The following is a 12967-nucleotide window of genomic DNA, read 5'->3' as shown; positions in this document are numbered from 1 at the left end:
AATATTTATGTTTTTAATTATAACACCTTATAACCTATACATCTCCGTATGGTTTATAAAAGTTCTCACACATGAAACCTCATTCCAGCTCAAACTCTCTAGGCTAGATAAACAGGCATTACTGCACCATGTCGCTCTGCTCAGTGTAAAGGAATGTGAGGTCATTAAAAACGTTCCACATGTTTTCCTCTCTTACTTTAACCCTTCTCTAGCAACCCGTAATATGTTTGGATCTTAAACCTTCTTTGCTGTGACTGAGACCATTTTAAACCCTTCACAAATAGAAGAGACATTTCTAGGGTTTTCCTACAGTTTCCTACAGTTCAGTTACCAAGGAGACCATTTCCTTAAAATCTCTGTTTCTAGAATTGGAGGGTCACAGTACGGAACACAATGATACCTCTCATTCACTAACATATGTATTAAAACTTAATTGGGAAGTTTAATTTTGTCTAGTTTTGGGGAGGGGACTTAGTTAGAATTTTGTGATTCTTTGAGATCTCACAATTCTCTCATATCTACTTAGGACTTCTTTCCTTTTCCCAGGGATTTAATTCTGCTAAAGACCAAAGAAGTTGTCCTTCTTTAAAAAGTAACATCCTTTGACTCACAAACGTAATGTTAAGCAAAAGAAGTTAGACACAAAAGGCGTATAGTATATGATTCCCAAGTGCAAAAAGAGGTGAAACTAATCTACAATTTAAGAAAGCAGAAGAGTGTTAGCCTTGGCAGGGAGTGATGATGGGAGGTAGGGGCAGAGGAGAAGAGAGCGGGGCTTATGGAGTCCTGGTCATGATCTTTTTCTTGAGCAGTGTGCTGAATTCCTGGCCGGTGGAAACAAATCAATGCTCTAAATGCCAGGATAAAGATCTGGTATTTAAGATGTACTTTCCCCTAAAATAATGAACATTTAAAATAACACTTTACTTCATACACATTAAAGTTACAGCAAATTTTGAAACCAGGGCACATGTTACTAATTTTCCACCAAAATGCCAACGGCAGAAGAGAGTGAATGTGGACCTCCAGAGGGGTCCAGGGGGTTAGGCTGCAGCACACACTCCAGTGTGGAATGGCTCTATGTTTCAAATTTGGTTTTTAAAAAATTCCTAAAAACGTTTACATCCTCTTTTGTATTATCTGGTTTTGTTTAAATATGAGAAAGATTTAAAACATTGTTTCTCATCTTCAAACAAATCCTAATTAAATCTTCAAGTAAAATTAACCCTCTGGGAAAATAACTCATGCCTACCCTGTGGGCGTAGGAGTCCTCTAGTTTGAGAGCGCTGACTTAGAGTTTCCTAACCCTGTCACGTACATTATCCAGTGTTCAAATGGTCAGAACGTCGGACTATGAGTGAGAAGACCTGGATTTCCGACTGGACTCTGCCAACCCCAAGCTGTGTGATGTTGGGCAAGTCAACCTCTTGGAACCTCAATTTCTTTACTTAGAAGCTGTATAATGGGTAATAATGGAAATAATTGGAAAATAATGGGTATCCAATATGTGGTTGTCTGACAGGTTCAAACAGAATTATGTGCCACTTTGCCACACCAAACACATTTTTAGAATAAAGCTGGATCCACTTCATTCTTTGATGGAGGACTTCTGGTGGGGTGAGCTATGGAGAAAAGGCCATCTAAATGGGCTTACCAGGGGGTGTTATGTGTATGTTAGCTTTAAAGTCCTGAGCAAAACTCTGCTGCTTTGACTGTAGCCTGTTCAGAACCACCGACTGTCATAAACTTGCTATTTCTTTGTGCTGCTGTTACCTGGTATGTTTAAGTAACGAAACAGCTGCTGCATTTCAATAGACAAAGGCTTACAGTATGTCTGAGGCAAGGCATTTATTGCTAGGCTTTAAACTTCTTAAACAATTCCATATGGAGACTTGAGTGGCAGAACACTTAATGTAAACTTTCAAAGGAAACTGCCCACCAAATTCTGAACTTTATGAACGTTGGCTGAAACATATTCTTTTTCAGAAGGCCGAAACGTATTCTTTTTCATTCTCATTTCAAAGAGGAAAGGCCAGAACAGGCGCTTTTGATAGACTAGGAAGAAATAGAGGACCCTGATTCAGGCATTTATTGATTCTGGAGGAACAATTAGCTTTTTGATCCAAACTCATTTAAACGTGCAGCAGGGTTAAGTGAATGGAATTTAGAATTAGGAGTTAAAAGATTAGTTTTCTAGTTGTGATTTCATTATTCTCTCATTTGAAGTTCTTTTCACTTTGAATCAAATTAAAAAATAAATACATCTAGATAGCACAGTGCTGGGTGTTCACTGTTTCAGTTTCCTTGGCCTCAACAGTTCACGTGGAATGAACAAAAAAGGTTTGGGCATTCTGTACAGTAAGATGCCATGAGAATATGACCACATTAATAAAAGAGATCTATATTTTTCATATATAGAATTATACATCTATAATTAAAAAATATATGTATTATATATAAAACGATACCTTTTTATATTTAAGTTTAAAAAGCACATAAAATAATACCTAAGAAAAGCAGTCATTCTAGATATGTAAAACTAATTTCTGGTAGATACAAAAAGTTAAATTTCAAAGAAAGCCACAATTTCAAAAGAATTCAGCACTACATGATACTTTTGCCTTCTCCACATTCCTATTAGTTTTTGCTTCAAGATTTGACCTTCGGATCAGATCTCAATTGAAATCTCCTTTCTCACGACTCTTATGTGAGGTCTCTCTCAAGACAACTATCAGAGATTTACCTCCCAGGATAATATCCTGTAGGTGGAGGTTTAGCCATTCCATTAAAGCAAGAAAACACAACAGTGAAGAGTCAGGGAAACCACCCCTGCTTTTCTTTCTTCCTTTCTTTTGTGTGTGTGTGTATGTATGTGTGCATGTGGGTATGTGTGTGTGCATGTGTGTATGTTTTTCTTGAGAAGGTGAAAGTAGAATAGATTTGCAATAGGTTCTTTTTTTTTCTTTTTAGCTAATTTGTGTCAAGCTACTCCTCACAGCAATAGACAGGAAGTGCTATTTCCTGTGCTGATGATTTAATATAGTGCAGAGCAAAGCAGCGTTTGAACTGATGGCAGCACTAATGACTCTCTGTGAAACAGTGAAAAGATAAATGATCCTTAATCAGGAAAATGTTTAAATAAGCAAGTGCCTGGATATACCACAGCAAAACAATCCGAATTCATTTAAGTAAATGAAGAGGGTAATTTTGAAAGTACACAGACTATTTGTTTAGTACTTTATATTTTTCTAAATGGCTTATAGCTACATTTATTATAATCTCTGATGGTTCTGTGAGTACCTCAGTGTTCTTACTGTAGTTTTAGAAGAGACTGACTTCAACTCAAAGGGGCACAATGATTTGCTTCAGGTTACACAGCACCACTGGTCAAGGTTAAGAATACGATTCATAGTTTCCCCATTTCTAACTGATTGCTTACCTGTTGCTGATTCTTCAAAGCCTCCAGCTAATCTTGTTTGAATATACACGTATAAGAAAATAGTGTTATTTAAAAATAAGATTGTTCATGTGAGTGCCTGGGGTTTATTATGGTCAAGAAATGCAGAGATCATGGACAATGAATGGACTGTCTTATTTAGAAATAAAATTTTGAAATGAATCTTGAAATGTAAATAAGGGCTATTTACAGTTCTTAAATAGGCACCCATACTAATTTCTTACAATTATATTTTTCACTGTACTTTCATATGTACTATCTTCAGGAACAAATCCCTAAGTCAGACACACTCACTACAATTAGTATTTTACATATGGAGGAAACAGATACATGGAAGAGACTCACCTTAGGTTAATGGAGTCTGTAGCAGAACCAGGTTTAGAACCCAGGATTCTCCTAAGTTCTACTTTGGGCTCTCTTTACTACTTTGCCATCTAATTTTAATTTCTTATAAGCACTGCTCATAATTTATCATTGGATTAAATAAAAAGATGTCCTTAGAAGATAACTAGGAATTAAATTATTGGTGTCTCACTTGTCAAGATTCAGAAAAGCCCCCAATAAAACACCTCATTATAACCTATCTTATCTAAAAGAATATTTCTCAAATAACTTGTGGTATTATTTGTACTGTAAAAAGTTAACTACCAAAAGAACTAAAACAGACAACATAATTTAAGTATCATACTCTGACTGCTATAAATACCCTTGAAAAGGTTATTTAGACCCATTGATGGCTAGTCTAGCAAGATACTTTCAGATTTGAGGTTATAGCATCCTTAACTTAGAAAAATGAAGTGCACTGACTTTTTATCCAAGGGGATAAAGCAAGAAGCTCTTTCCCAGGCTAAAATAGCATTCCATAGATTTTAGAAGCTGAAAATAATCATGTTAACATATTTTATACGTGTGTGTGTATGCATGCACATGTGCAGGCATAGGAACAAATATATCCTTTGCCTTTAATCTTTAAGTCTAGCAGCCAGGGCATCTGGTTTTATTGCTGGCTTTGCAATTAATTTACATGATGCCCATGACTATGGTGTTTTTGTTCTGCCTTATTGTAAGCGAACTCACACTATTCTAGAAGACAGCCAGTGGAGAATACCTCAGTCCTATAGCTAGGAGTTTTAAGTTTTCTTCCCTAAGTTCTCTTTCATTGGTCAGTCACATATCACGTGTAATGGAAAATGATGAACCTGGGTAATAGTATTTCAACCATCCAGAAAATACACAAAGAAACTGAAGAGAATACATGCAACTTTTACACTTGGATGGGTTAGAAGTTATATGAAGGCAGTTTATAATCACTTACATTATTAATCATAAGGTGCATTATTGTTTTTGGAATTAGATCTCGGATACATTTGTTGATAATGGACATGTAGGAGTCTACGAGGTTGCGAATGGTCTCCACTTGCCTCTCCAATTGTGGGTCCATGGAAAAGTTTTCTGCTTGGCCATTCTCATCATTTTCAGCCTAAAAGAAAACAAACAAACCATGGATTATCTCATATTCACTCAGAAGAAAATAAAATGTCAGACGTTATCAGATGATCAACTTCTGATTAGCACAGTTGGAGTTTATATCAGTAGATGGTAACATTTTTATCTTATCATGCATCCACTGGTTCTGAAAGGAGATGGGGGAACCTACAGTTATTACTCAACTTCTAGCCTGCCACATTCTAGGGAAAGCAAGTATTCTAATTCTGAATGAATGTTGAGATGAATAACCAGATAAACAGTATACCTAACAACATACCTCCAGAGAACAATCTAAGCTTAAGCCATTTGCAAGCTGGCCAAAGAACTGAATCCAAACATATGATGCAAATATAAACCTCTGAGAGGAGTCTCGAGGGATTCTATAGATTAGAAATAAACTTAGTATTGCTCTGGCACTTCTAGGTCTGCTCTGGAATGGATCAGCATTTGGATCCACCCACGTTCAAAGCTAAATTTTGTAGGGCTGGCCTGAAGCCAAAATAAGAGATACAGAAGATAATTTCCTTCTCCCATGCACTTGCTGGAATTTGTTATATAAATTCATGCTTCTGTCATCACTACTAAAGACTGGCTCCATTGTGAAAAACTTACAATTATAACTTCCAACTTATTATTTGAATAAAACAGAACACATCTATACACAAAGAATTGATTTGTGCAACATGAGAAAAGCATCTGTTTTCTATACTATGAGACTTGACTTAATTACTGTTGGTTTATCCACTAGAGGCTGAGCTGGAATCGCATCTTCATCATTAAGGGCTGACCTATTGGCTTGGCATTGAAATCAATTTAGAACAAATGGTCTCCATTTCCAGTCAGCCTGAACCATCTAAGACCCAGAACATGACACAGGTATTATTGTTAGTGGTCTGGCTACTTTCTAGCATTTGGAAAGATTTAATTATGAATGTAAAGTGGGGAAATAATTTATTGCTTCCATGTAGACATGAAATACTTTACTTTGGAAATGTACATACTTTGATCTGCCAGGTTTTCAATCATCCAGTCAGTTCTAGGCATAGCACTATGCTAAATAGCTTAATTGGATATTAAATGACAAGCCTTTCCTTTGAATCAATATTTATGTGTGAAAAGCATATTGATAGGCCAAAAAATCAATAATGATAGAATTTGTTCTAATCATTTATATAGGGTTCTCTCACTCAGAAATATCTATTGTTCTAAAAAACACATTAAAATAATGCATGCTCAACTCATTTCCCAGTCCTGAGAGTATGATCTCATGATTTAGGACAATACTATGAGGACATTTCTGAGGCTCCAATGCATTTTAGGGTCTCCAGGAAAGCCTACTTGTAAGAGAAACCAGAGACCAGAGAAATTCCAAGTTGAGGAGTTAGGAGCTACTGCAACTTGATGATAATGAAAATGATAAAGTAATATATATATATATATATATATATATATATATATATGAGAACAGATGACCTATAGCTTTCTGAAGAAAACATCTTCTATTTAAATAATTATAAGTCTCCATTATGAATACAATATAATTCCATTCGTCTCTCTGATCTAAAACATTCTTGGATTTCGGATTTTATCATTGTGTTTAGCAGTAGTGGGTAACGGCATTTCAGCATAAACCAACTACCAATCCCAGGAACACTTATTGAGCATATATTGTGTTTTCCAGGTACTGTGCTATGTACTTTATATAGATCTGTATACCATAACCTTAGGACATGGGTATCATTGTTATTGTCAACCTATAGAAGAATATATTCAGGCTCTGAGAATGGAAATTTGTTCAATAAATGTTAGATAAATATTATTTTAAGCCAATGTTTTTCCTTAGGTATTAAGAAACCAAAGTATAAAGAGAGTTTCTAGAAAAATTCCTTGAAGTACTGATATTTATAAAAAATAAATAATTGAGCTAAAGAAGAAAAGCAGAATAAATAACATATATTAAATCCACCTTTAGGAATATGAAACACCAGGAAAATTATATTACCATCTGCATTTTTATATAGAAATAGTAAATTTCCCAGTTTCACAGCTTTCTTAACATTTGTCCATGCTTCATTTTTTTGCATATCAAAATATGCAAAAGATACTGACTTTCACTTTTTGAAACCAGATGCAATTAGAAAACAAAGTATCAGAGTGAATAGAGAACTCTGGTTTAATTCTTAGCATTAAAAAAATTAGAGGCTTTAATAAATAATCAGTAAAACAATTTGAAATACTTGTTAGCTTTTGGAAATACTTGCAGACATATAGTGGCATGCAAATGTTAACTATTCTGATAATACAGTAAACATAATGGGACTCACAGAGTTCAGAATGCAAATTTGATTTCTTTCCTCATTTTAGAAAGAAAGAAACAGTAAACTGCCCCTTCTACCAATGTCTATAATGAATGGGAAAAATGCATATAAATGGAATTTTTCTTTTACGTGAGTTAATTGCAGACAGCAAGCATTCCCTTTTCTCTAACCCCAGTTCTAACTAAATTCTCCATTGTGCTCTTTTCTGTATGTATATTGTGTATGACTGTATTTTTTCTTTGTTTAAATTATAGGATTGCAATAAGATTCTTTGCAGTTGAAGCACTGAAGTGACAGCTGTTTAACATTATCCTCATCAAGGGAATGTAAAATAAAAATAGTAATTTGTCTCTGATCTTTGAGGCTAAAAAGAACGGTCTGCAAGCATTTAACCTTTTATGTGCAGGTTCAATGATGCTGTTTACAAAACATGAATAATATTGTAGAAACCAGCTTGCTTCTAAAAAATACAATAGACATGCCTTCCTATTGCAGTTTTTAAAAATAGCTATTGAGAAATCTAATTCGGTTAAAGCAATAAAAACACCAGCACTGTAAATGTGAAGTCATTTATAAAACTTATCATAACTTTCTTTCTCATGAAATTATTTGCATAGTATTTAAGAAACAGGCTGTTAAAGTTTTAAGTTATTTAAAACATACTTTTATCACTTTTATCTACTATTATTTTTCTTTCTTTTTTTTTTCTAGACAGGGTCTTCCTCTGTCATCCACGCTGAAGTGTACTGTTGTGAACATAGCTCACTGCAGCCTTGAACTCCTGAATTCAAGGGATCCTCCCACATAACTGTAACTACATGCCACGCCCAGCTAATTTTTTTTTTTTAGAGATGGGGTTTTGTTATGTTTCCCAGGCTCATTGCAAATTCCTGGCCTCAAGCAATGGTCTCACCTCAGCCTCTCTAGTACCTGAAATTTTTAATTTAAAAGCTTTCTTTTAAAGGTTTACTACTTTAACAGGTGAGGGAATGAAAGTGTTAAATCAGAAATAACTCTCACCATACCTTGGGGCATCTATTACAGAAGCTCTGGGCTTGACTGGAACGTCTGTTTTTCAGGTGTTTTGTTTTTGTCTTTTCCCTTCCCTTAAATCTCTTATTTAATCATGTCATAGACTTATTTGAAGACTTTTTCTTAGTAAATCAGGTCATCACTATGAAAACACTGTTACCATGGTAACGTACCTTTGCATTTTCCAGCCCTACATTATCAAGAATGGTTTCACTGAAAACCTCTCTTCCACTGCCAATCATTCAATTCTAATTTGATGAGGCTAGAATGATATGGTTAAGATAGTGTTAACACTCACCCACCATCAAAAGTGACCTACAAATACTGTGAGCTAAAACAAGTGTTTCCAAAAGCTACCAGGATAACCAAATATAGTCCTATGAGAAATGCCTTATAAAATGATTGTGCTATTGATCATGATGAAGGCTCTTTTTGACTCAGAACAATTCCTTTGCTGCTGTTAATTCTGTACACCATCATTACAATGCTTACATATTCAAATAATGAAATACTATAATCACAAGAAAAATCCCAGTGGTTTCATTTATAAGAAGATAACACCTAAAGATTAGGGGGAAGATGACACAAGAGTAATTTATATTTTAGGAATTCTACTTTCGTCATCTAAAAACTTGTAACTATAGAAAAACTTTAAATTATTTTATCCTTTATACTATTTGTGTAACAGGCATTTTTAAAGCTCATTCATTTTAGAATCAGGGTATTAAGGGATTATAAGGTCTATGCAATAAAGAACTAGGTCTGTTTACAAAGACTGAAAGATGGACAAAGTTATGAAACAAAAATCACAGATATTATAAAGCCAAATCTGTCAATTGTTTTGTTCTTCAAAACAATTTACATGGATGAGTATAGGTGCACTATATCGAAGTTAATAAAGTCCTAGAGAAAGCAGGGGCAATGAAATTCAAGTAATATGAAAGCAGCATGGGAGGTCATAATAGATAAACTATATAGCAAAATAACAGCATAGGTATGCAGTTGATCTTATTTACCTTTTCTTTATATTATGAGGCAGAAAAATCTTTTAAAGTTCAATGTAAACACAATTATACTTGCTTTACATGTAGAAACTTCTTAGTAAAAAACAAAATAATGCAATGCATTAAAGGAAATGAAGAAACCACACACAACTGTAAAACTCTGTGAGTAGAATCATTTCTTTCTAGAGTACAGAAGAAAAAAAATGAAGCTGTTAAAAGAGCAGCTATCATCAGGGGTGTTAAATTTCCCTGAGGCTGCAGAACTCCCAAAAGGCCTGAAGATAACTTTTTCAGCTATTCCTACACATGAATTACTGAGTGCACCTTTCTCAGACATTCCCAGGGCCCAAGAGCCTTAGCATATGATCAAGATGAAAAAAAAGACCTGAAGGCTGTTTTAGGGAATTTAAGTTAGTTTTTGTTAAAAGATGAAAGCAAAATCAGAAGAAATTTGCTGGATTGGGCTGTTGCAAATTTCTTGTTTCCAATATTCAAAGATAAAACATATGTGATAACAGCACCACGCCACAGCTGAGTCATCGTACAGACAACATGCACATGACCCAACGTTGGGGAGCCACTTCCAAAGTTGCCAAAACCAGAACTTCTTCTGTCACTGTAAATACTCATGCCTGATTAATAAATAAATTAAAATTTAAAGGAGCTTATCTCAACTTAGGCAAACTTTTAGTTTACAGAAAAATTAATTTATGAAGATGATAAAAAATATACTGAAAATTCTGTAACTACTGATACTGAGAAGAAGGTTGCTTAGACAAAGATCTATATACTAGAGTGATAATCGTTGGGTATAAAGTCGTTTTTCTTTTGTTACTTCTCTCTCTCATTCTTCTGAAATTGAGTGTGTGTGTATGTTGGCTGTTTGACAATCTGGAGGATGTAAAGTACAAAAAAAAAAAGCTATCTTTGCTTCACCCTAATTCTGATATTTACCTTGGCTATCAGATTTGTCTACTTCTTTTTAAGTGGCAAAAGCTGAGAGTCAAGATTGCTTAAAGATCAGCAACTATGGCTACATTTATAATAAAAATTAAAACTATTCTAAGGCAAATTTTATAGAAGGATATAATTGTTATTTGAAACAATTCAGCATTATTTTAAATTTTGTAGTATATCAGATTATCCTGAGTGCTTCATTAATATTTGTAAGTATGACATGAGGTATAAGAGATAAAGCTGATGTTGGTTTTTAAAAGCTTTTTTCCTTAGACTATTTTTAAAGTAGTTTAGGAGAAGAAATCAGATTGCAAGTACTGGTAAACATTAATGAGTTTAAGTCTAAATAACTTTTATGACTAGGATGAAGATGTTTCTTTGCAAAGCAAAAGGTGACTTTAGACTAAAGATGCGAATTTTGCTAAGAAAGCATTATTACTGCACTTATTTACATTTTCCCTCAAATTTATCTTTTTTTCTAACCATGGCTTTAACATTTCCACAAATATTATTGTTAGTGAGCACTGTTTTTTCCTCTGCCAATTGTTTATGTCTATTTAATCCATGTAAACACTTTTAAATTAGAATAGATACAATGATTTCTGAATTAAAGGTGTTTTAGTTAAATGAAACATTTGATAAAATGGCTTTTCTTTAAAATTTTCATCACAGGCTGGGTGTGGTGGCTTGTGCCTGTAATCCTAACTCTTTGGGAGGCTAAGGTGGGTGGGTCACTTGAGCTTATGAATTTGAGACTAGCCTGAGCAACACGATGAAACTCCATCTCTATAAAAATTTAAAAATTAGCCAGGCATGCACAGTTCCAGATACCCAGGAGGCAGAGGTAGGAGGATCATTTGAGCCTGGGAGACAGAGGTTGCAGTGAACCGAGATCATACTACTGCACTTCAGCCTCAGTGACAAAGCAATACTCTGTCTCCAAAAAAAAAAAAAAAAAAAATTTCATTACAAGATTTCATACTACACTGAGGGCCAAATGAATCAAAAGTGATATGGCAACATTATCTATCTAATTCAATATATTTTCTAGCAATATTCTTTAATCACTTAAAAATACCTGGCAATATGTGTAAAATTTAAAGGGCATGATACATTGTTTTAGAGGGTTCATAAATGAATGCATATGGCTTAAGGTAGCATATAAAGATAGCTTCACGTAATATCAAGGTGGAATGTTTAAGATAAAAGAAGAATGAAAAAATAATTCTGGATGGTAATTCTTGCTGATTCAATAGAATTCTTGTCAACTTTAATTATATTTTTCATATTATTAGGAAAACCATATTCTACCATCTGTAGAATTTACCAAATCACAGAAGCTATAAGAAAAACTGATTGTACACCTATTTGCGGCATTCATCAAATACAAGTTTTGAAAATATCCACCTGACTCAGAGAAAATATCCCAAATGCTCAATCCACTTTGGTTTGAGGGAATGTAGAATAGTGATTAAGAGTATGAGCTATGGAATTAGATGCCCTATATTTATATCTTGGCTCTGTCACTAATTGGCTGTGTTACTTTATCAGTGGAGGTAATACAAGCACATTATACATTTTATAGGGCAGGGCAAGTGAGATATCACCAAATGAGAATAATGCAGAAAAGGCACTTACCTCAGTGTCAGACATACAGTAGTGCTCAAAAGAAGTGAACCATTTTTATTATTTGAGATAAATGATGTAAATGACATAAGTGACATCTGAGTTTACAAAATTTATAAATATGAGCTTGAGTTAAAAAAAGAATTCAGAAGGTTCCTTGCAGACAGACTCTCTTTCTTTAGGAGTGTTTTCTAAATCAGAGAAATAAATCGGGCTACAATCCTACTAATAAACATTTGTGGGTTTATTATACCAATTGTGTCAGATCCTTTGCTACCTAGCTGACTATGAGAACACTGACACTCTTTAGAAGCCCTTTCAGTTGTCAGCCCTGACATTTTGCAATTGGGAGAAAAGGAAAGTGTATTTAAGTCAAAGCTATTCAGAAACAGCGAGTATTTAAGGAGTACCAATTTACTGCATGAATTCAAGAAAATTCTGCTAGACGTGCTGGAAAAAGAATAGATCATTAATGAATGAGAAAGTGGGCTGAAAGGGTTGGCTTTTGAGAATTATTCCAAAGACTGTGATTCAGTAGTGTGTCAAACCCACAGATACAAACACTTCTCTTAGTTCTGAAATTACCAGGCTGTCAAGAAAGATACATAGATTTGCTGGTGAAAAGAGAAAAATAATAGCTTTATCTGAAATTTTCCTAGGAAGGCAGACAAAGAAAATAATTAACAGTAAACAGTTTTCAAATGCTTTCACGTATGCCATCTCAGTAGATCCTCACAACAGTCTTGAGACAGAAGTACAGGGGGAAAATAAATGATGTGGTATGGAGTTAGACCAGTTGCTTCTACCACTTACTAACTCTGGAGTCTTAAGCAGGTTAATCTCTGTGTGCTTCAGCTTTCTCTCACAAAGAGTAATACTACTACCTAAAATCTTCAAAGGTTGTTGTATGGATTAAATAAACTACTAGTGTAGAAATTTAGAAGAGTACCTGGCACAAAATAATCACTCAACAAATGTTGGCTGTTATTCTCTCTTTTTTAGAAAGAAGAAATTAAAGGAAAGTTAAGGGCTATGGCTGAGATCATAAAGATAGTAAGATCCAAATAGAACTCTGGTCTAATTTT

General features: G+C 34.3%; 1 protein-coding gene across 3 annotated transcripts in view; it reads right to left on the bottom strand.

The window, feature by feature from the left end:
- Positions 1-12967, bottom strand: part of DNM3 (dynamin 3) — a 556271-nt gene that overhangs the window by 34280 nt on the left and 509024 nt on the right. For all 3 annotated transcript variants that reach the window (XM_064370678.1, XM_012444437.2, XM_021668047.2), the window contains one exon: positions 4773-4937. In XM_064370678.1, coding sequence (XP_064226748.1) covers positions 4773-4937 — 165 coding nt within the window. The remainder of the gene's footprint in view (positions 1-4772; positions 4938-12967) is intronic.

The sequence above is a fragment of the Aotus nancymaae genome, unplaced genomic scaffold (genome assembly GCF_030222135.1).
Source record: "Aotus nancymaae isolate 86718 unplaced genomic scaffold, 86718_ANA_hifiasm-v0.15.2.pri h1tg000108l, whole genome shotgun sequence".
NCBI classification, from domain to species: domain Eukaryota; kingdom Metazoa; phylum Chordata; class Mammalia; order Primates; family Aotidae; genus Aotus; species Aotus nancymaae.
Note: the sequence above shows the minus strand (reverse complement) of the source record. Positions and strands in the feature narration are given on the sequence as shown.